The sequence below is a fragment of the Oryx dammah genome, unplaced genomic scaffold, assembly GCF_014754425.2.
Source record: "Oryx dammah isolate SB20612 unplaced genomic scaffold, SCBI_Odam_1.1 HiC_scaffold_29, whole genome shotgun sequence".
Lineage (NCBI taxonomy): Eukaryota > Metazoa > Chordata > Mammalia > Artiodactyla > Bovidae > Oryx > Oryx dammah.
The window spans coordinates 76,060,725-76,085,139 of record NW_024070213.1 but is presented as its reverse complement, the minus strand read 5'-3'; the positions used below and the strand labels follow the sequence as shown (position 1 = coordinate 76,085,139).

Genomic DNA, 24,415 nt, shown 5'->3' with positions numbered 1-24,415 from the left:
CCTGGAGGAGGAAGTGGCAACCCACTCCAGTATTCTTGCCTGGAAAATCCCATGGACAGTGGAGCCTGGCAGGCTATAGTCCATGTGGTTGTAAAGAGTTAGATATGACTGAAGCAACATAGCATGCACACATGCTTGCCCCAACCACTGAGGCCAAAGAAGCTGATGTTGATGGGTTCTATTAAGACCTACAAGACCTTCTAGAACTAACACCAAAAAAATAGGTCCTTTTCATCTTAGAGGATTGTAAGTTAAAAGTAGGAAATCAAGAGATACCTGGAATAACAGGCAAATTTTGCCTTGGAGTACAAAGTGAAGCAGGACAAAGGCTAATTTGTTAAGAGAACACACTGATTATATATAGTGAACACCCTTTTCCAACAAAACAGGAGACAACTCTACAAATGGACATCACCAGATGGTCAGTAACTAAATCAGATTGATTATGGTTTTTGCAGCCAAAGATGGAGAAGCTCTATACAGTCAGCAAAAAACAAGGCTGGGAGCTGACTGTGGCTCAGATCACGAACTCTTTATTGCCAAATTCATACTCATGAAGACAGTAGGGAAAACCAATAGGCCATTCTGGTTTGACCTAAATCAGATCCCTTATAATTTATACACTAGAAGTGATAAATATTTTTAGTGGATTAGATCTGATAGAACTATGGACAGAGGTCTGTAACATTGTATAGGAGGTGTTGACCAAAACCATCTGAAAGATAAAGGAATACAAGAAGGCAAAGTGGCTGTCTAAGGAGGCTTTACAAATAGATAAGTAAAGAGAAGTGAAAGGCAAAGGAGAAAAGGAAAGATATATTCAACTGAATGCAGAGTTCCAGAGAATAGCAAGGAGAGATAAAAAGGCCTTAAATGAACAATGCAAGGAGATAGAGCAAAACAATAGAATGGGGAAGACTAGAGATTCTCATCAAGAAAATTGGAGATATCAAGGGAACATTTCATGAAAGAATGGGCATGATAAAGGACAGGAATGTTAAGGACTTAAAAGAAGCAGAAGATATTAAGAAGAGGTGGCAGAAGTACAAAGAACTGTACAAAAAAGTCTTAATGACCAGGATAAACTCTATGACTGGTCAGTCACCTAGAGTGAGACAAACTGGAGTGTGAGGCAAGAGGGCTTAGGGAACATTACTAGGAACAAAGCTAGTGGAGGTGATGGAATTCCAGCTGAGCAATTTAAAATCATAAAGATGATGCTGTTAAAGTGCTACACTCAGTATGTCAGCAAATTTGGAAAACTTAACAGTAGCCACAGGACTGGAAAAGGTCAGTTTTCACTCCAGTCCCAAAGAAGGGCAGTGCAAAAGAATGTTCAAATTACCATACAATTGTGCTCCTTTTACATGCTAACAAGGTAATGCTCAAAATCCTTTGAGCTAAGCTTCAGCAAATCATTGAGAACTTCCAGATGTACAAGCTGGGTTTCAAAGAGGCAGAGGAACCAGAGATCAAATTGCCAGCATTTGTTGGATCACGGAGAAAGCAAAGAAGTTCCAGAAAAACATCTACTTCTGCTTCATTGACTACGCTAAAGTCTTTGACTATGTGGATGACAACAAACTGCAGAAAATTCCTAGAGATGGGAATACCAGACCACCTTACCTGTCTCTGAGAAGAGGTCAAGATGCAACAATTAGAATTGGACATAGAACAACAAACTGGTTCAAATCTTTTGAAGAGTATTAGAAGGCTGAATACTGTCACCCTGCTTATTTAACTTCTATGCAGAGTACACCATGCAAAATGCACATGAATGAACATTGGGCTGGATGAAGCACAAGTTGGGGTCAAGATTGCTGGGAAAAATATTCACAATCTCAGATACGCAGATGATACTACCCTTATGGCAGAAAGCAAAGAGGAATTAAAGAGCCTCTTGATGAAGGTGAAAGAGGAGAGTGAAAAGACTGACTTGAAACTCAACATTCAAAAATCTAAGATCATAGCATCCAGTCCCATCACTTCATGGCAAATAAAAGGGGGAAAAGTGGAAGCAGTGACAGGTTTTATTTTCTTGGGCTCCAAAATCACTGGGGATGGTGACTGCAGTCATGAAATTCATGACTTGACCCTGGAAGGAAAGCTATGATGAACCTAGACAGCATATTAAAGACTAAAGACCTCACTTTGCCAACAAAGGTCCATATAGACAAAGCCATGATTTTTTCAGTAGTCATGTATGGATATGAGAGTTGGACCATAACGAAGACTGAGTGATGAAAAATTGATGCTTTCGAATTGTGATGGTGGAGAAGAGTCTTGAGAGTCCCTTGGATTTCAAGAGATCAAACCAGTCAATGCTAAAGGAAATCAACCCTGAATATTCATTGGAAGGACTGGTGCTAAAGCTGAAGCTCTAGTACGTTGGCCATCTGATGCAAAGAGCCAACTCATTGAAGAAGATACTGATGTGGGGAAAGATTGAAGGCAAATGAGGAAGGGCGCAGCAGAGCATGAGATTATTAGATAGCATCACTGACTCAGTGGACATGAATTCACACAAACTGTGGGGGATATTGGAGAACCGAGGAGCCTGATGTGTTACAGTCCCTGAGGTCCCTAGTCAGATAGGAGTTAGCAACTGAACAACAAGTGCTTAGACCATTCTCAGATCCTCTCCCCCATTCCTCACTGCCCCTCACCTCATCTCACCTCATCCCATATTCTGCCTACTTATAATTTCTTTTTGTAAAAACAAACTTATTTGTCAGTTCTCTATCTACCCTCTCACTGCTGGACCTTGACTTTAGGCCAGGATTATACTTTGTTCACCAATATATTCCCCATGCCTTCCAGGGCATCCTATTAAGCACTCAGAAGTGTTTGTCAAATGAATAAATACATAGTTGAACTTTTAAATGAATGATGAATATGTGGAAACATCATATGTCTCTTCCTCGTCTCTTATGGACATTATGATTTGCTGTTTAGTTTTATTTAAAACTATTTATCTGATGCTTTTTTTTCTAATCTTTATTAAACTCCTCTCTCTCCCAAACACAATTTAAAACATTTAGAAATATTTATTTTCTTGGAAAGGAAAGGCACTGGCATTTTAAACTGGAGGTATATTTAGTATGTTCAGCTTTATCCCATTTGGCAATTAGAATGTTTTACATAAATTTGTAAGCTTATCTTCCTAACAGCATAAATACAAACATAATAAATATTTATCCATATTTTCTGATCCTGGAGAATACTGAAATATTTAAATATGGACTTATTTCTTAAGAAAGCATTTTTAATAGAAAGTCATAGACAAAATAATAAAAGTCTACATGGTAAGACTTTGGATAGCAAAGCTCCTCTTCTTGAATCAGTTCTGTTAGGAAACCATGAGGCCACAGAAGTAAAATTTAAATAGGGCATAGCCAGGCATCTTTCAAAAATATCTCAGTAGAAGAAGCTTTTTGTTTCGCATTAAGCCAGACTTCTTTCTTGTCAGCACACTGTCCATTAGGTTTTCACTAGGGGAACAATATCTCAGCTCAGGTTAGAGTTTTTCTGTTTATTGCTCTATATTTTAACCTAGAGGTTACTGATTGATGTAAGCTATATGTTTATATTCCTGACAACAAATAGGCACCATAATGATGTATTTCTCTGGAAATATTCATGTCTTCTTTTACTTTTTAGTGTTTCATAAAACCTCAGGTCTTGATTCCTTCCTAAACTATACTGCCTAGAAGGGTCTGGGCCCCTTTCAGTATTATTACTAAAAATTATCATTAAAATGTCACCAGTATATCACTTTATTTATAGCACATGTGACTAAATAGATCCCTTGTTGAGCATTATTAAAGTGTCTGTGTTGAATCTTTAATTCTTCATTTTGTATAATTCAATTAAATATCTATTTTAATCTGAAGCTTAATATAAGGACTCTAATAAGATTTATTTCCTTTAGAATAAAATTGCACTGTTTAACAATCCTAACAGATTTGCTACAGACATCTTTTTCATTTTCATCCTAAAGGGACATAATTAAGAAAATGAGTTACATAATTGACTTGCCCATTACATGAAGCAGGTCACAGCCTCCTAGGCCTGCCTGCACTTCTGTTGGCTTAACCACAGGTCGCACCAGTGAAGCCTATATACACAGTTGTAGCATTTGCTGTCTTTAGATTATTCAGATTTTTATAGCTGTATCTTGCATTTTAATAGAATTTTCTTTATGTTCTTTGGCTTTGAGAATCTTGTTCACACACACAAAAAATTGTATGGCTTTTAAGAATGTCAGTAGTCCATCTAATTGCTTTTAACTGTAAGAGTTTAGCATGAAAAGATTTGATTTGTTACTTCCAATCATGCCATTGTACTTAAATTGTGAAAGATGATGAATATTTTCTAAATATTATACTTTATAAAGGCAGACTATATTTACTCCATTAGATATTTTAGAGGTTAGCATCCCAGTTTAGTCTAAAATGTTTTATCATCTGCACCTATTGTTTTCTTACCTCCACAATTTTGCTTATCTGTATTCAGATTACAAGACTTCACCTCTGTCATTTTTTTTCCTCAAAATTCCACATCCTCCAAGAGCCAGCTTGTCATAGCACCCCTTAGATGAAAACATTCTTGATTTATTAGCCATGCTGATCTTACTAGTCACTATTCTTCCCTAGTCATTTAGTATAATTTGATAATGTCTATCACTTTTTTGGGCAACTAACATCCAAAATTCTTTCTAGTCTTTGCAGTTTATAGCAAGGAAGGATTTATTTTCCCTGTCAGATCAGGAAACTAAAATCAAGACAATTCAAGAAACTACATAAGGATTCAGCCTGTGTAACTTTTTGACTTTCAGACCCACAGTGTCTACAGAGTCTTCCTCTCACTGTAGCACTCTGATATGCATGCCAGATGACCTATTATTATTTTTTTATTTTTTATCAAATATGATGTAAAAATATATAACTTGTGGTATAATGTAAACCAAACTGAAATGAAGTAAAGGAGCCTTGTATTTGTAAATGGAATTTTATTTTTATTAAGGAAAAATTTTGATTTATATGGGTCCAGCTCCTTAAGAATTATATAGCTTCTGATGATTTAAGCCAACAAATTATGTCTTGATTTATATATAAATCAATCATTTTATATATATGTTTTAATATCTCGTAGTTTACCTCTGCTTCCCTTTTATTTTCTCATGGCTGCTCATTCAATGGAGCAGATTCTTTGGGGTAGCCAGTTCAGCAGCATTTTCCTCTGTAGTTTTACTTGAGTCTTCCCAAGAAGTGTTTCTATAGATAGTACTGAAATGGTTACTTCTAGGCCTGTCTTAAAGAAAGTAGTCTTAATAATGTCTTTCCACATTCTGTAGTGACAACAAACTGAGAAATATTTTTCAGTTCTTTAACTGCTGTACTTTTTGGCTTCAAGCTTGACTTTCAAATATATAGTCATAGTGTCTGGTTTAGGTCTTTATTTCAAATCGCCTACCCAATGTATTCCATCTGGCAGTCAACAAGAGAATATTCATTCTCTAAACTCTCCAATGAATCAGCACTGTGCTAGGAACCCAGAGACAAGCCATAGACTCTGGGCTTGAGGAGACCACTTTTGCTGGTTTCCTCCTCAAGCATACCATTACCACCTCTCCTATACCTGGTCCTACTGGGCTGTAAAACTTACAGAATTACAATTTAAACCATAAATTCAAATAGGAACTGATAAATCATCTTATTTTACTTAATGAGGAAACTGAGGTCCAAGGAGGAGGTGAAATGACTGTCTAGAATTCACATGTTGTTTTTGTTGCTAAGTTGCTAAGTCGTGTCTGACTCTTTGTGACCTCATGGACTGCAGCATGCCAGGCTTCCCTGTCCTTCACCACCTCCCAGAACATGCTCAAACTCATGTCCATTGAGTAGGTGATGCCATCCAATCATCTCATCATCTGTCATCCCCTTCTCCTCCTGCCTTTTATCTTTCCCAACATCAGGGTCTTTTCTAATGAGTCATCTCTTTGCATCAGGTGGTCAAACCATTGGAGTTACAGCTTCAGCATTAGTCCTTCCAATAAATATTCAGGGTTAATTGCTTTTAGGATTGACTAATTTGATCTCAAGAGTCTTCTCCAACAGCACAGTTCAAAAGCATCAATTCTTTGGCACTCAGCCTTCTATATGGTCCAACTCTCACATCCATACATGACTACTGGAAAAACCATAGCTTTGACTAGATGAGCCTTTGCCAACAGATTAATGTCTCTGCTTTTTAATATGCTGTCTAGGTTGGTCATAGCTTCTCTTCCAAGGAGCAAGCATCTTTTAATTTCATGGATTCAGTCACCACCTGCAGTGATTTTGGAGCCCAAGAAAGTAAAGTCTGTCACTGTTTCCATTGTTTCCCCATCTATTTGCCATGAAGTGATGGGACCGGATGCCATGATCTTAGTTTCTTGAATGTGAAGTTTGAAGCTAGCTTTTTCACTCTCCTCTTTCACCTTAATCAAGAAGGTGTTAGTTCTAGAAGGTCTTGTAGATCTACACAGAACCATTCAACTTCAGCTCCTTCAGCATTTGTTGTTGGGGCATAGACTTGGATTAATGTGATATTGAATGGTTTGCCTTGGAAAGGAACTGAGATCATTCTGTTGTTTTTGAGATTGCTTCCAAGTACTGCAGGTGACACCACCCTTATGGCAGAAAGGGAAGAGGAGCTAAAAAGCCTCTTGATGAAAGTGAAAGAGGAGAACGAAAAAGTTGGCTTAAAGCTCAACATTCAGAAAACGAAGATCATGGCATCCGGTCCCATCACTTCATGGCAAATAGATGGGGAAACAGTAGAAACAGTGTCAGACTTTATTTTTGGGGGCTCCAAAATCACTGCAGATGGTGACTGCAGCCATGAAATTAAAAGATGCTTACTCCTTGGAAGAAAAGTTATGACCAACCTAGATAGCATATTCAAAAGCAGAGACATTACTTTGCTGACTAAGGTCCATCTAGTCAAGGCTATGGTTTTTCCTGTGATCATGTATAGATGTGAGAGTTGGACTGTGAAGAAGGCTGAGCGCTGAAGAATTGATGCTTTTGAACTGTGGTGTTGGAGAAGACTCTTGAGAGTCCCTTGGACTGCAAGGAGATCCAACCAGTCCATTCTGAAGGAGATCAACCCTGGGATTTCTTTGGAAGCAATGATGCTAAAAGCTTAAGCTCCAGTACTTTGGCCACCTCATGTGAAGAGTTGACTCATTGGAAAAGACTCTGCTGCTGGGAGGGATTGGGGGCAGGAGGAGAAGGGGACGACCCAGGATGAGATGGCTGGATGGCATCACGGACTCGACGGACATGAGTCTGAGTGAACTCCGGGAGATGGTGATGGACAGGGAGGCCTGGTGTGCTGCGATTCATGGGGTTGCAAAGAGTCGGACACGACTGAGTGACTGAACTGAACTCAACTGCATTTCAGACTCTTTTGTTGACCATGATGGCTACTCCATTTCTTCTAAGGGATTCTTGCCCACAGTAGTAGATATAATAATCATCTGAATTAAATCCACCCATTCCTGTCCATTTTAGTTCACTGACTCCTAAAATGTCAATGTTTACTCTTGCCATCTCCTGTTTGACCACTTCCAATTTGCCTTTATTCATGGACCTAACATTCCAGGTTCCTATGCAACATTACTCTTTACAGCATCAGAATTTACTTTCACCACCTGATACATCTACAACTGGGTATTGTTTCCCCTTTCACTCAGCCTCTTTATTTCTTCTGGAGCTATTCTCAACTTTCTCCAGTAGCATACTGGACAGCTACTGAGCTGGGAGTTTCATCTTTCATTGTCATAACTTTTGCCTTTTCATACTGTTCATGGGGTTCTTTAAGGCAAGAATACTGAAGTGGTTTGTGATTCCCTTTTCCAGTGGACCACGTTTTGTCAGGACTCTCCACCATGACCCATTCATCTTGGGTGGCCCTATACGGCATGGTACATAGTTAGAGTTAGAATGTAGCCCACCAGGTTCGTCTGTCCATCGAGTTTTCCTGGCAAGAATACTGGAGCAATGTGCCATTTCCTCCTCCAGAGGATCTTCCTGACCCAGGGTCTGAACCCACGTCTTGCTTCTCCTCCATTGGCAGGAGGATTGTTTACCACTGAGAAGCCCCAAGTGCTATGGACACACATACAAAAATGGACTGTAGGAGCCTCAGAGAAGGAATGGGACACTAGTTAGGAGACTCTTACAGTACTGCAGGTAAAGAGGAAGGCTTTTAAATCAGAGATGTCTAGAAATGGCAAAAAGTGGTCATCTTTGGATTGTATGTGAAGGTAGATCCAACAGGATTTTCTAAGAGTGGATATTGGGTGGGAGAGTAAGAGAAAAGTCTGTTGACTCCTAAACTTTGAGCTTTGATTCAAGAAATCGTCAGTGTCATCACTGAATGTGGTTCTGGAAACACTACACTCAAGAAATGAGAAGAAAATTTCTTCCTGAAAGTGCCTCCAGTCTAGTGGCTAACACAAATATATTCACATAATTATAATGCTACTTTGTTGTTATATACCACTTTGTCTCAGCAAAGTGTTGTCAAAGCACAATTCTAACCAGGGAAGTAAGGACAGATTTCAAAGCAGAAGTTATTCTGAGCCTGAGCTATCATTCTTCTTGAGTTTGGTATTACATAACTTGAATTTAGAAAGACAAACTGTATTATATTCACATAATTAAAACAATTACAGTAAACCAAATAAACCAGGCTGTAAGCAAATTTTTGGTTCCATTTCAGACCACAGTCATGCATTATTAACCAGAAACAGAAGTTAAAATCAAGTCCCCTTTTCAATGTAAGCCTTTACATATATAGTATTTTTCATTGCAGGAGCCTTCTTCCTTTATGCTGGATTCGCTTCGATGGGTCTCCTTTTCATCTACGGCTGTCTTCCTGAGACCAAAGGGAAAAAATTAGAGGAAATTGAATCACTCTTTGACAACAGGCTATGTACATGTGGTGCTTCAGATTCTGATGAAGGGAGATATATTGAATATATTCGGGTAAAGGGAAGTAACTACCATCTTTCTGACAACGATGCTTCTGATGTGGAATAATTATCAGCTGCTTATATATTTAGTCATTTATACAAACTTGGGAGAGAAGAACAGCAATTGGTGACCTCACTGCCCTGCTTTTAATCTGGTTCTTTCCACAGTCTAGTTTTGAACGACTTCATATCCTAGAATATTTGATTCCAAGGAAGATACCATCACAATGACATTTTTTTCACATACAGAGATGTAAAAAATTTACAGAGAATTTAAACTAATAATTATTGAACAAATGTGTGTAATTCCTTCCTGAGAGAGTTTAAAATGAATATTGTACCCAGTGACTTCAGTGATATCCTTTTTTCCTAAGACTGTATATAATTATTAGTGGCAACTGAGTCAGTGCTAATCCAGCCAAATCATATATGTATGAAATACTTACAACAAAGGATGCTAAAATATGGTCCAAAGGTATTTTCTGTCAAAGCACGGTCTGTTGGCCCTAATTTTTCCTAAGGATGAGGCACTTATCTGTGATCAGCTATTAGAAAAAAATTCCATTTAAGCTTTCATCAACAAATTCAAAAGTGTCTCCTACAAGGGCACAGCTGTCCTTATATCCTTTGTATTCTACATTTTTGTTTCTCTCTCCAATTCAAATCTTGAAAATTATTCAGCAGCTGACTCTGTACAGAATCTTTTGAACATTATAAAAAGCAGGTCTTTTTAGGTTTATTTTCCTACATATTTTTTGCATCAGTTAAGAAGTATACATTTGCACAGATTAGCTAGCAAGTTTTGATAAGTATATTTTATTGCTAGAAAGAAAGAAAAGATTTTTATGGACCTTAAAGATTTTTAACCCTGAGTTAGTCACTTAAGTGTGCAGCTGTAAACACAAAATAGCACTAGATCTTCAACTGTATTTCAGGGTCAGTTTTTGTTCAAGCCAAAATCCCCTGTATTCACAACTTCACTCATCAACTCTGGATTCCTACTATTTGTGCCTTCATTTGTGTTACATAAATAGCTTCTAGCAAACTATTTTCCCTCTCTTTTAATCAAATAATTTCTGAAACAAGAAAGGAAGGAAGAAAATCAGCAACAGAAATAACCCTGCTGTTATTTATGTTTGTTTAATTAAGTAATGAGGCTTCTATTTTTCTTAACTTTTTATTAACTTTTCCTAAGGGAATTATCACATTTCATTACATAATGGTACTTGTCTTTTTTTTCCTTTTTGATGCTAAGAGTATAAACTGGTTTTTATGTTGCACACTTTCTCATTTTCTCTGACATTCTCTTAAAAATAGATACATAGATTTGTCTGTGGGTGTATCCTTTTTCTCATGCTTGACTTGGATTTTTTTCTTTCTTGTCTAAAAACTGGGATTTTCCATTGGAACAGATTAATGGTTCTCATATGTGTCTTTAAGAAATGTTGAGTTACTATATTTCTGCAGTATTTTTTCAAAGTATTCATTAGTTTCTATGCTCATTCATCAGTGAATTCCAATTTTTGCTCATATATTAAGAACTACATAGTATGTACAAAATCACTCACAAAATTACTTAGTTCCAGTGAAAATATGAATGAGTCTTCTGAGGTCAGTTAAAAGTGCAAACATTTGATGCATTTTAACGTGTCTCTAAACATCTAATAACGTATTCTTTGAAGTGAAAGAATGACTCTAAATTCAGTGTATTTCTGCCAGTCTCCAGGATGGTTTGGTCTCTCTCAAAGTCTGGCTTTAAGAATGTCATAAGAACATTATGACAATTATGACAGCTGAGAATGTAGCCAAAGAGGTTCATTCTCTAAAGTTAAAAATCCTTCCACCAAAAAAGAGTTTTCTCCCTTTGATCATTTCATGTAATTAAACAAATATATATTTTTGAGAGCTTTTTTCCTTGACTTAGGTGCTCTGACAATTGATTTCTAAAGGGATATTAATTTTTATTTTCCCCAGAAAAGCAGATGTGCTTTAACAGAGAAAGTTATTATTATATTGATATTTCTTATCCCATAAGAAATTTCTTATTTGTATAATATTTCACACAGGTAAAATGAAATGGAAAATGAACTATTGTGTGATAAAATCAGAATATAATGTGGAGAAAAAGTATTTAAACCCATAAAGTGATCTCTTTAGAAGTTTGTTTTCCTGATTTATCTAAATAATTCCCACAATTATTCTGTTTATTGTATACATGGCCTTAACTATATGCTTATACTCAGCTGAGCTGAATGCACAGTAACTTAATTAAAGAAGCAACTGAGCTCATTATTTCCTATAGCAGAACATGGCCTGTTCTCTCTGATATAAGTAAATAGTGTTTTCAGCTTTATATCCATAAATGCACATAATAGGGAAAAATAGCCACAGTTCTTGTCTTCTATTCTCAATTCCTTCTCTAAGGGACTACTAGTTATTTATATAGTGATAAATATAATATTCCATATCTTTGAAGTACAAGACAGAGAGGCACAGTATAGGAATTATTTATAATTTTTTAATGACAACTACTTGAAAAGGAACCTTATAAAATTAGGGTATTATTTTTAGATTCAGTGAACATTTATAGTATATTAAAAACTAAGTATTTGAATTTTGCAGGTATTTTAATAACATGCACCTTCTAAGTTATCAGCATCTTTGGCTACCACTGTCAACTTTAAAACATTCCATTTGAAATATCATCAAATATATATTTATAGGAAAATTTATATATGGTATGATTTGATCTATCATATTAAAACACATTAAGCATCACACTTTTAGCTGAAATATGTTTCCTTCTAAACATGCTACAAATTTGGTAGAAGTATATTGTGATTTAGGAAAATATAGGGAAGATAATCATAACCTCTATTGAGGCCTAGCTGGATGGCTGGTAAGATATGCACTAGACTTAAGGGAGTATAACATTTCATTTGCATCTGAACACATAGGGCCGAATGTTAAAATCAGATAGATTTTAAAGATTAGGTATTAATATTTTTCTTAAATATAAAATTCCTAATAATTTTGATTGTTGCACCTTAGTCAATAATTACCCAAAACATGATTTTAATGTATATATAAAAGATCTAAACTAAAATTAGATTTAAAAGGTATTATTTCCATTTGAAATTTTATCACCAGTAATATGCAGTAGTTAGTTCCCAGATGGAAAATGCTGAGAGTAATGTTATCAAGTATTTTTCATGTTTTCATTTTACCACTGAATCATTTTAGTGTGTAAGAGTCTTAATATTATTTCTTAAGTTATTCACTCTGAAATGGGAAATCTGTTAAATTAGAGAATTTAGAAACTGTTTACTATAATTTTAAAATCAGTTATCCAGAGGAAGAATTAACAGGGAAAAATATAAGTTGACAACTTATCCTTTTGCCTTTATATCAGAAAGTAGAATTGAAATGCATTATGATACTCCATAGATCTTGGGGGAAGGGTATTCTATAAAATATTCTTCATGGCATCTAAGAAAATCTCACTAGCCTCATTAACTTAATGACACTAATATATTTTATAAATGCTATAATACAGTAAGAAGGGTGGGAGGATTCTTTTGACTTTCTTTCATCAGTAATTAAGAACAATAAAATTAATAAGGTGTTTTGTTATAATTAATTTATTTTACTATTCTCCTAGTTATGAAATCACAAATTACACTAAGCACCTAACAACTAACATTTATATAGTTGTTTTGTCAGTTTTAAGTTGCCACATTCAGACATTTTCAGTAACTACAAATAAAAGAATGATATACCATGCCAGAAGCAGAGAATTCATAATATGTACATTATACCAAAATGTATTGAGTTTTAGATAAATTTTACAACTTATGTGTAGCTTCTGTCTATTGAGAGACTCAGAATTGTTCTCTGGATTAATTTTAGCATCCTGTTTTCTGTCACTTTCTGTTTTTACGTACAGTAATGTTAACCTAATTTGATGAAGTGATCCAGGTTGTAGCAGCATATCAATTTCAGTATCTTCAGTCCTTCCAGGTGAGCAATATTGCTGCTATTTTCTAGAAATAGAAATCATTTTAAAATGCCAACAGCTAACTGCTCCCAACTCTCTTAAAGATCATCTCTTAGCGAAGGAGATTTTTGTGTGCCAGTAATCATCAGAGAGATTTTGTAAGTGTTAATGATGTTCAGAAATACATGAAAGAATTTTATCTTATAATTTTCTTGTGAGTGTAAAACAATACAATTCTCATAAGTCTTTACTTTATATGTATAAAACAGAGTCTGTTACACTTGAGTGATTTGGTCTGTGGAATGTTAAATATCTATTTTCATTTAGCAGCAATATTCAGCTTTTGATTTTAGACAGTTAAGCCCATGCATTTGATTTTATCATATCAATATAATGAGAAAAAGAAACATAGCTTACAAGTACTAAAAATTAAAAACCACAAATATTTTGTAAAATTTTAGCAAATTTACCATTATTCCATCTCATTTGAAGGTTAAAAAATGAGACTCAGCTCTCGCCAAAGTAGAAATTTATGTTCTACACGTCCAAACTAGTTTCTAACAGCTTTTGGACTATATTTCACTTGATGTTATAGTATCTTTTATTTGTACTAACTGTTCAAATTTCTATTTAAAAGCTCTGATATACATCTAGATTAAATCGAAACACAGTTTTGTGCTTTTAAAATATGTTTTCAAAATGTATATTTTAATTTCCAAGAGTGCATGTCATATCGTGTTTAATTCATGTCTTAACAAACCCAATATAAATATTTAGTCGTACATGTGACATGAGATATCTCTTAAAAATTTGAATATGTATCATTTCCTTCAAAGTCATTCTAGCTATAGTCGTATCAAAGTATTGTATATTTTATGGAGATTTAATGATGTATATGTAAATGTTTTTTAAGTTATTTTATTGAAGTTCAATCTTTACATAAAATTAAATCTTTTTTTTAAGGTGTCAGTGCCAGAACTGTAAATGAAAATAATAAAATAAAAGTTAAGACAATTCACTACTCATTTATCTTCCTTGTAGGTTTATATTTTAACCAATTATCTTCTTTGGGTTTTGGAATCTAGGTTACATAGTAAAAGCATCTACAAAGATTACCTATATCTGTATATTTATGCAATGCTATTCATTTTAATGATATTTTAACTTTAATTAATACCTAAAAATTATTGCAAGGAATTATTCTGAATAGTAAATATAAAGCTCTGAAATGAAGTACTCAGAAATCTTTGAAGAAATTTCTTACTGTTGTCAGAACCAGACGTTGACATGAACCATTGTGTCAGACTGACAAAAATTATTTGAGGTTGTTGCTTTGCAAATGCAAAAATACCTACTGGATGACCAGTTGACAGTTCTTTTTGGAATTATGTATGCCATTCTCCATTACCATTCTCCCCGTCTGTAGCTTTATTGGTAAGCATTATATTATGGTTTGATCTGTGTAGCCATTAGACTTAGCTCTCCATAGTTTGGGTGTGCCATCTTGAGTCCAGCTGTAGAACAGGTTTGAGGAGATCCTCTGGAGACCCTGGATCCACTGTCACTCAATGGCTTACAGTGGAGTTGCATCTTAAGCAAGGATTTTAATGTCAACAGGTAAGACAAAACTCCTACAGTTAAAATGACCCTTGAAAAGCCCCTAAGTGATGCATAAAGTGTCCACACATCTTAACACCTGAACAGTGCATTTCATATCCGTATCAGTGATCAGCAAAGTCTTCATTTAATTGTCCAGTCTTATTGGAATGCTGTCAGCCTTTTATGGGTACTAAAACAAGTTCCGAACATTTTGGTGACTTATCCAAGATCACTCACTAGGAAGTATGTACAAAATTTCTCTGTGCAGTGATTACTCTACAGTCTTTCTCTCTTGGTCCTCATTTGGAATGTCTTCTTGTCAGATCAAGGCAGAAAGACTGAAAAATAGACATTGTGTTTTTCCTGTATTAGAATTGAAAGGATGTTAAGGAAAAGAATCAGGTACCTCATTTTAACCTGGACTATAGACACAAATCTTGAAAACTTTTGATCTGGGAATTCTTTTCCAAATATGAAGCAGTATACAAATGGTCCCCAAGTTAAAGAGGTTCAAGTTAATTTTTCAGCTATAAGAAGATGTGAAAATGATTCATATTAAGTAAAAATTATACTTTGAATTTTTAATTTTGATATTTTCCTGGGCTAGCCAGATCTGGTACAATAGTCTCTCCTGTGATGCTAGACAGGACAGCAGCCAGAGCTCCCAATCAGCCATGAAATCACCAGCCTAGAAAACTGATTCACTTATAACCATCACATAACCACAGAGCCATTCTGTTTCCACTTTCAAAATAGTATTCAATAAATTACATGAGATAATACTTTATTATAATATAGGCTTTGTGTTAAATGATTGTGCCCAACTATAGACTAACGAGCCTAATTCTGAACACATTTCAGGTAGGCTGGGCTAAGCTACAATTTCACTAGGTTAGTATTAAGTACATTTTCAACTTAGAATTGGTTTGTCAGGGTGTAACCCCATCAGAAGTTGAGGAATAGCTATATAGTACATTGTTTAAGAGATCAGGCTGATGCAAATTGCCTAAGTTTGGATCCCAGCTTTTCCACTTACTGCCTGGTAACCTAAATTACTGAGTTACTCTATGTTTCACTTTCCTATATTATATAAATGAAGATGTTACTAACTCCCTCTTATATGTGTCGGGGAGGGGTCACATCAGTTAATCATGTAAAGCACTTAGAGGAGTGGGACATTCCTTAGGGATTGGCTGTTCTTAGTATCATCATCCATATGCTATCCCTAATTCTGCTAAGACCATGATATTCATATAAATTCCCTTCCTTGGGAACAACTATTAGGGGCAGGAGCACATGGGCTTCTTTGACATAGTATCATGCAGGCTGTGTGAGTGCAGCAACCAGAATTCTGCTGACCAGAATGGTTTAAGCTGACTTTGCTGACTAGCCTGATACCCCTCTTCCTTTCTCTATCTCTTCCATGAGCATCCACGTGAATGGCACAGTGGATGAGAATTACAGCCTCCTCATATTCTCCAGATTAACAGGATGTAACATGCAATTGCTATTTATGTGATCTCCTAGCCATGAAAAAAATTTAAATTTCTCAGTTAATTATCATTTAAATTCCTTTCAGCTTTTAAAATATAATTTTGAAATCTTCTCCAGCTGACAATAGACACTAACCCTTCACCAATAGGCTATATTGAAATCAAGCTCATATTATTACTGATGTTATTAATTTAATATGGAACATTAAAGGTATTTTTACCTCTAATATTTTATGTAGTTTTCCACTAAAGTTACAAAAATTCCAGATGGTCACCATGCAGAGGAAGTAATTTTTTTACATGAAAGAAAATACCAGCATTTAAATGTTAAACCCCAAAGATAGGTTTTATAAAGCAGCATCTCTCAAAGTGTTGTCCCTGGGCTAGTAGTGCTGGTATCACCAGTGAATTTATTAAAAATGCAAATCTGTGGGCCTCACCCAACCTACTGAATCAGAATCTCTGGAGATGTAGCCCAGGAAACTTTTTAAAAATATAATTGACATACATAACACTGTAAGTTTAAGGTATTGATTTGATACATTTGTACATTGCAATAGAATTACCACCATAGCCTTATCTAGTACATCTATTATATCATATAACTATCATTTCTTTTTTTGTTGTGAAACAAGATCCAGTCTCTTAGCAACTTTGAATTTATAATACAACACTGTTGTCTGGAAAGCTCACCAGGACTTATTTGTTTGTACCAAATTTGTATCCTTAACCATCTCCCCAGTTCCTCCAACTCCAAGCCTGCTAACTGCTATTCTACTCTCTATTTTTACAAGTTCAGCTCTTTTAGACAAGGAAACTATATTTTAACAAACTCTCCAGGCAATTTCTTAAGAATGTGATGTGGGAACCATTGAGTTAGAATTTTGAAATTGTCACTTTAAAAAGGAGTCAATAGTATGTTCTTTCAAATAGTAAGCTCATCTACTGAAAATTGAACTGATTGAGTGGATTTATCAAGTTACTTAGGAATTCATAAAGCTAAGTCACTTCCACCTCAGGGGTGTTGCACACAGTGTTACCTTTGCCTGGTCACCCTATTTGTGTGCCTGTTTCTTTTTTGTTATTCAAATATCAGCTCAATGAAGTCATCTCTGTGGCATATCTTGATTATGCAACTTAATTACTCCCTTCCTCCCCCAATATATTACCAGATAACCTTGTTTTATTTTCTTTCTAGTACTATCACTACTTGAAATTTTATTTATTTATTTATTGATCTGGTTCTTTTTTTTTTAATTTTTATTTTTACTTTATTTTACTTTACAATACTGTATTGGTTTTGCCATACATTGACATGAATCCACAACAGGTGTACATGCATTCCCAAACATGAACCCTCCTCCCACCTCCCTCCCCATAACATCTCTCTGGGTCATCCCCGTGCACCAGCCCCAAGCATCCTGTATCCTGCATTGGACATAGACTGGCAATTGATTTCTTACATGATAGTATACATGTTTCAATGCCATTCTCCCAAATCATCCCACCCTCTCCCTCTCCCTCAGAGTCCAAAAGTCCGCTCTACACATCTATGTCTCTTTTGCTGTCTCGCATATGGGGTCATCATTACCATCTTTCTAAATTCCATATATATGTGTTAGTGTACTGTATTGGTGTTTTTCTTTCTGGCTTACTTCACTCTGTATAATCGGCTCTAGTTTCATCCATCTCATTAGAACTGATTCAAATGTATTCTTAATGGCTGAGTAATACTCCATTGTGTATATGTACCACAGCTTCCTTATCCATTCATCTGCTGATGGACATTTCTTGTCTGTTTCTCCCACTGGAATATATACAATTTGAGAGCAGAGAATTTGTATTATTTACCACTGACTCTCCAGCACCTCATATAATGCCAACCATATAGTATGTGCTCAATAAATATTTGAAGAATAAATGGATGCATGTATCACAGGTGCTTCTGTAGTCCATGAAGGAAGAGAGGAAACTTTTTGTAGGCTAAAAAAATGATTAAAATGACACCAGACCAATATCAAAAAGCATGCTTTGAAGACAAACTTTTGTATACGAAAGTTATTTTAACCAAAGAGCAAATTCCATGTGGTATATGAATGTATATGTATTCACATAAACACACTTGGATGATAAATTTTGTTATAATTCCTGTTGAAAAAGGATAAATCTAATAACAAAAGTTATTAAATATTAGGATAGTAAGCTTAGAGTGGAATTTGCATGATTTATAATAAATTAATTTACTTATACATTTTGTTCATAGATAACAACTCACTATATGCCAGGTACTTTATAAATACATCATTTTATTCTATCTTCACAGAAGTCCTATACAAAAAGGACTGTTATTACCACTACTTTGTAGATGAGGAAATAGTTGAGTTACAGGAAGTATAGTGGCATATTCAGTAGCATAACTTGTAGAGTCTGAACTTAGACTCAAGTCAATTTCTGTCACTATTGTTGTGTTTTGTTTTTTACAATGAGGTTTATCATGGAAAAATTGAAACCTGCCACTAAATGGAATTTTTTGTACTATTTTCTTCCTACAGGGTCACTAGTTATGGATTTATAAACTAAAATTAACCAAAGGGTAAAGCGTAACAGTATAATTTAGAGTCAGATGTGAAAGGATTCCCCAGTGGTGCAGTGGTAAAGAATCCACCTGCAACGCAGGGAAAGACTACCCACTCCAGTATTCTTGCCTGGATAATTCCATGGACAGAGGAGCCTGGCAGGCTAAGTCCATGGGGTCGCAAAGAGTTGGAAACGACTGAGCAACTTTCACTTTCACTTAAGTAAAAAATAATTTCTGAAAACATGCCTGAATTTACACTTATGAATTAACCCTGAGAATCCTAGTAAGTTTCCTTGCTCTAAAGTCTTCTCTGTCTGAAATGAATATAGCTACTCCAACATTTTACTTAGTGGTTTAGCTCGTTATATCTTGCTCTGTCCCTTTACTTCTAATGTATATGTTTTATATTTAAAGTAGGTTTCTTGAAGGCAGTGCATAGTTGGGTATTGTTTTATGATCCGCTGTGACAATCCATTTTTTTAATTGGCGTATTTAGCCCATTGACATTTAAAGTGATATAATATCTATCATATTTGTTACTATTTTCTATTTGTTGCCTTTGTTCTGTATTCCTATGTTTTCCACTTTTTCTGCCCTTTGTGATTTTAATTGAACATATTACATGTATGATTCCATTCCTTTTTATATAAGCATAATTTTTTTTCTCATTCTTTAAAGTGATTTCCCTAGAGTTTCCAATATGTATATACAACTAATACAAGTCCACTTCAAATAACACTATACTCCTTCACAAGTAATACAAGTACCATATAGTAACAAAATATTCCTAATTTCTCATTTCTGTTCCTTCTATCTCTGCTTTCATTCATTTCATTGCTACATAAGCTATTCATTGGAAGCAATGTTTCTGTTACTATTTTGAGTAAACTGTTTAAACAATTATGGATTAAAAAAAAGTTTTTAATTTACCTTCACTTGTTCCTTTTGTGTTGTTGTTGTCCTCGTACAGACCCACAATTCTGACATACATAATATTCTTTCTCTCTGAAGAACTTCTTTTAACATTTCTTGCAAGTTAGGTCATATAGCAACAAATTTCCTCAATTTTCATCTGAGAAAGTCTTTCTTTTTCACTTTTGAAGGATAATTTTACAAGACCAAGAATTCAAGGTTGGTATTTTTTCTTTTTTTTCTCAATACTTTAAACATTACCACTCCACTCTCTTCCTGCTTACCTGGTTTCTAAGATATCAGATGTAATTCTAATATTTGCTCCTCTATAAATAAGGTGTTTTCTGGCTTTCTTTGAGATTTTTTCTTTATTTTTGATTTTCTTCCGTTTGAATATACCTGCCTTAGTGTAGTATTTTCTGGCATTTATCTGAGCTTCCTAGATCATTGATCTGTTATCCAATGTAAATTTAAGAAAGTTTCAATCATTATTGCTTCAAATATTTCTTCTGTTTCTTTCTTCTACTTCTGATATTTCCATTACATGAATATTACACCTTTTGGAATTGTTCCACTATTCTTGGAATTCCCAGGTAGCTCAGTAATAAAAAATCCATCAATGCAGCAGATGCACAATTCTTGGATATTCTGTTCATTTTTTAAGCACCTTTCCCTCTTGGATTTAGTTTTGAAAGTTTCCATTGACGTAACCTGAAGTTCAAGGATTTTTTCCTGAGCACTGTCCAGTCCATTAGTGAACCCATCAAAGTCAGTCTTCGTTTCTATTAAAATGTTTTTGGTCTTTAATGTTTCTTTTAGATTCTTTCTTAGAACTCTCTGCTCTCTGCTTAACATTACTCCTCTGCTCTTACATGTTGTCTGCTTTTTCTATTAGAGCCTTTAGCGTATTAATTATAGTAAAAACAAATTCTCACTTTGATAATTTCAACATCCTTGGCATATCTTAATCTAACTCAGATGCTTGTTCTGTCTCTTCAAACTGCTTTTTGCCTTGTAATAACGCCTTTTAATTTTTTTGTTGAAAGCTGGGCATGATGAACTAGATAAAAGGAACTCCAGTAAATAAGCCTGTAGTGATACAGTAATAGGGTGTGGGTAGAAAGAAAGTGTTCTATAGTCCTATGATCAGGTCTTACTCTTTAGTGAACCTGTGCCCCTGGGCTATGAATTCTTCTTCACAATTCTCAGTTTTTTTCTTTCCTTAGGTGAAACAAAATGTGTATAGGGAACTGCTGCTGCTGCTGCTAAGTCGCTTCAGTCATGTCCGACTCTGTGCGACCCCATAGACGGCAGCCCGCCAGGCTCCCCTGTCCCTGGGATTCTCCAGGCAAGAACACTGGAGTGGGTTGCCATTTCCTTCTCCAATTTATGGAAGTGAAAAGTGAAAGTGAAGATGCTCAGTCATATCTGACTCTTAGCGACCCCATGGACTACAGCCTACCAGGCTCCTCCATCCATGGGATATTCCAGGCAAGAGTACTGGAGTGGGTTGTCATTGCCTTCTCCCTATAGGGAACTAGTGAAGGGTATTTCCCTTCTTCCAGATCAGTTAGACTCCAATAAAGTCCTAGCAGATAGTAATTTTCTATTGACCTTGTTAAGAACAGAATGCCCTGGCCTGTTTCAAAATGATTCCTTTTTCTTCCTCCTGTCAGAAGCCTGAGAGAATGTTTCCCAATCTCCACTGCCAGAACTTGGTAGAACTCTTAGAAATAAAGCTCAAAAAATTGTATGGGAGCCTCAGTATGACTGTGACCTGTAATTTTTAATTCTTGAACTTTTCCACACTGAGCTTCCATAAATTACAATTTAGTTTTGTCACCCTGACACCTGTTTCCATAGAAGTTTCTGTCTTGACTTTCTGCTTAGTAAGTTGTGATTCTCTGTGTCCTCCTGTCTCCAGTTTTCTTGTTGTTCAGTTGCCCAGTCGTGTCCAACTCTTTGTGACCCCATGGACTGCAGCATACCAGGCCTCCCTGTCTCTCACCTGTCTCCAGCTCAGGGGGCAGCAATTTGTCCTGTGGCTTCCTGATGGCTTAGTGGGTAAAGAACCCACCTACAATGCAGGAGACACAAGAGGCACAGGTTTGATCCCTCGGTCAGGAAGATCCCCTGAGGTAGGAAATAGCAACCCACTCCAATATTCTTGCCTGGAAAATCCCATGGACAGAGGAGGCTAGTGGTCTAAAGTCCATGGGGTCATAAAGAGCTGGACATGACTGAGTGCTCATGCTGCTGCTGCTAAGTCACTTCAGTTGTGTCCAACTCTGGGAAAACCCCTAGGAGGCAGCCCACCAGGCTCCCCCATCCCTGGGATTCTCCAGGCAAGAACACTGGAGTGGGTTGCCATTTCCTTCTCCAATGCATGCACGGATGCTAAGTCACTTCAGTCGTGTCTGACTCTGTGCGACCCTATGGACAGCAGCCCACCAGGCTCCTCCATCCACAGGATTCTCTAGGCAAGAATATTGGAGTGGGTTGCCATTTCTTTCTCCAGGAGATCTTCCGACCCAGGGATTGAACCCAGGTCTCCCGCATTGTAGGCAGACGCTTTACCGTGTGAGCCACCAGGGAAGTCCTTACATGCCAGACTATAAGCCTAATAAGTGTTCTCAGCTCTATAATATACAATTAGGAAAACTCCAGCTGACTTAGACACAATACCTTTTTCTACACTTTAAGAGACCTGTTTTATACGAGGAGGAACCACTGGACAAGTGACCAGAAGATAACTGAAGCATCTTCAGGGGTGGTTGCAGGCAGGTAACTCCCTGAACTCCCAGACAGCTATAATTTTAGAAACCAAAAATGAATATATTAACTCTATTTTTGAGATTTAATTAGAAATCTCAGGTAACCTGAAGGTGTCAACAGAGAAGACCTCAAATTACTAAATGATGGAACTCATTTATGAATGCACTTGATAAACATAGTATAGATATAACTTCCAGTTACATGACCTCTGTATCTGTATCAAAAAGAAAAAAAAAAAAGATGTTTAACTGTGGGAAGAAACCCAAGAAAGTAGCCTATTATGAAAAAGCATCTAGCTAGACACAAGAAAGGAAACATTCACAGTCACTGTACTATATACCATCTCTCCATACCCCAAGAGCTACGAAATGAACTGTGACAAAATTCCTCTATCCTTAGATACTGATTCTCCTCAGTAAAATGAAGATATAACATTCTAATCATATTCCCCAATAAGATGGTGATTAATATGTCCCTAGGATTATAGTAGGTCCTGTGTAAGCTATTCTTATAAAGGAGAGGATGTGACCCATGAGAAGCTTAAAGTCCAGTTGGAATGACAGAAGAGGAGACATGTAAATCCAATGAAAATTCTAAAGGCATAAGAAAAATAATTTTCCAGGAAGAACTATAGAAATTAATTCTAATTAAGAAAACTTGAGCTTTCTATAAATTAAAGATGTTAAAAAATGTAAAGGAGCATGCTAACAACTATTAAAGGGGAAATTGGTGGTAACACAATGATAGTGGGGGACTTTAATACCCCACTCACACCAATGGACAGATCATCCAGAAAGAAAATTAACAAGGAAATGAGCTTTATTTGATACATTGGACTAGTTAGACCTAATTGATATCTACAGGGCATTTCACCCAAAAATGATGGATTTCACCTTTTTTTCAGGTGCATATGGAACATTCTCTAGGATAGATCACATCCTGGGCCACAAATCAAGCCTTTGTAAATTTTAAAAAATCTAAATCATTTCAAGCAATTTTTCTAATCACAATGGAGTTAGATTAGATATCAACTACAGGAAAAAAAATTATAAAAAACACAAACATATGGAGGCTAAACAACACGCATGCCTCTGAATGACCAACAGATCACCAAAGAAATCAAAAAGAAAATCAAAATATGCATAGAAATTAATGATAATGAAAACATGACAATCCAAGACCCATGGGATTGAGTAAAAGTAGTGCTAAGTGCTAAGAGGGAAGTTCATAGCAATATAAGCCTACCTCAAGAAACAAGAAAAACATCAAAACATAAGCTTACACCCAAAGCAAATAGGAAAACAAGAACAAAAAAACAAAAAGTTAGTAGAAGGAAATGAATCATAAAAATCAAAGCAGAAATAAGTGAAAAACAAATAAAGGGGATGAAAGCAAAGATCCGTAAAACTAAAAGCTGATTCTTTGAGAAGGTAAATAAAACAGAAAAACTCTTAGCCTAACTCACCAAGAAAAAAAGGGAGAAGATTCAAATCAATAAAATTAGAAATGAAAATGGAGAAATTACAACAGACAACACAGAAATACAAACAATCATAAGAGAATACTATGAGCAACAATCTGCCAATAAAATGGACAACTTGGAAGAAATGGACAAGTTCCTAGAAAAGTATAACCTTCCAAAACTGAACCAAGAAGAAACAGAAATTTTGAACAGACCAATCACAAGCATGGAAATCAAAACTGTAATCAAAAATCTTCCAACAAACAAAATCCCAGGAGGTGGCTTCACAGGTGAATTCTACCAAAACTTTAGAGAAGAGCTAATACCTCTCCTACTTAACTCTTTCAGAAAACTGCAGAGGATATAAAACTTCCAAACTCATTCTATGAGGCCACCATCACTCCAATACCAAAACCAGACCAAAAAAATAGAAACTACAGGCCAATATCACTGATGAACATAGATGCAAAAATTCTAAACAAAATTCTAGCAGAAAGAATCCAACAACATATTAAAAAGATCAAACATCATGATCAAGTGGGCTTTATTCCAGAGATGCAAGGATACTTCAGTA

The 24,415-nt window shown here is 35.7% G+C and overlaps 1 protein-coding gene across 1 annotated transcript in view; it reads left to right on the top strand.

The window, feature by feature from the left end:
• The window catches only part of SLC2A13 (solute carrier family 2 member 13), a 515,526-nt gene extending 501,571 nt beyond the window's left edge, over window positions 1–13,955 (top strand). The window contains exon 10 of the mRNA XM_040233494.1: window positions 8,866–13,955. Coding sequence (XP_040089428.1) covers window positions 8,866–9,092 — 227 coding nt within the window. The 3' untranslated portion in view covers window positions 9,093–13,955. The remainder of the gene's footprint in view (window positions 1–8,865) is intronic.
• The last annotated feature ends 10,460 nt before the right edge of the window (window positions 13,956–24,415 follow it).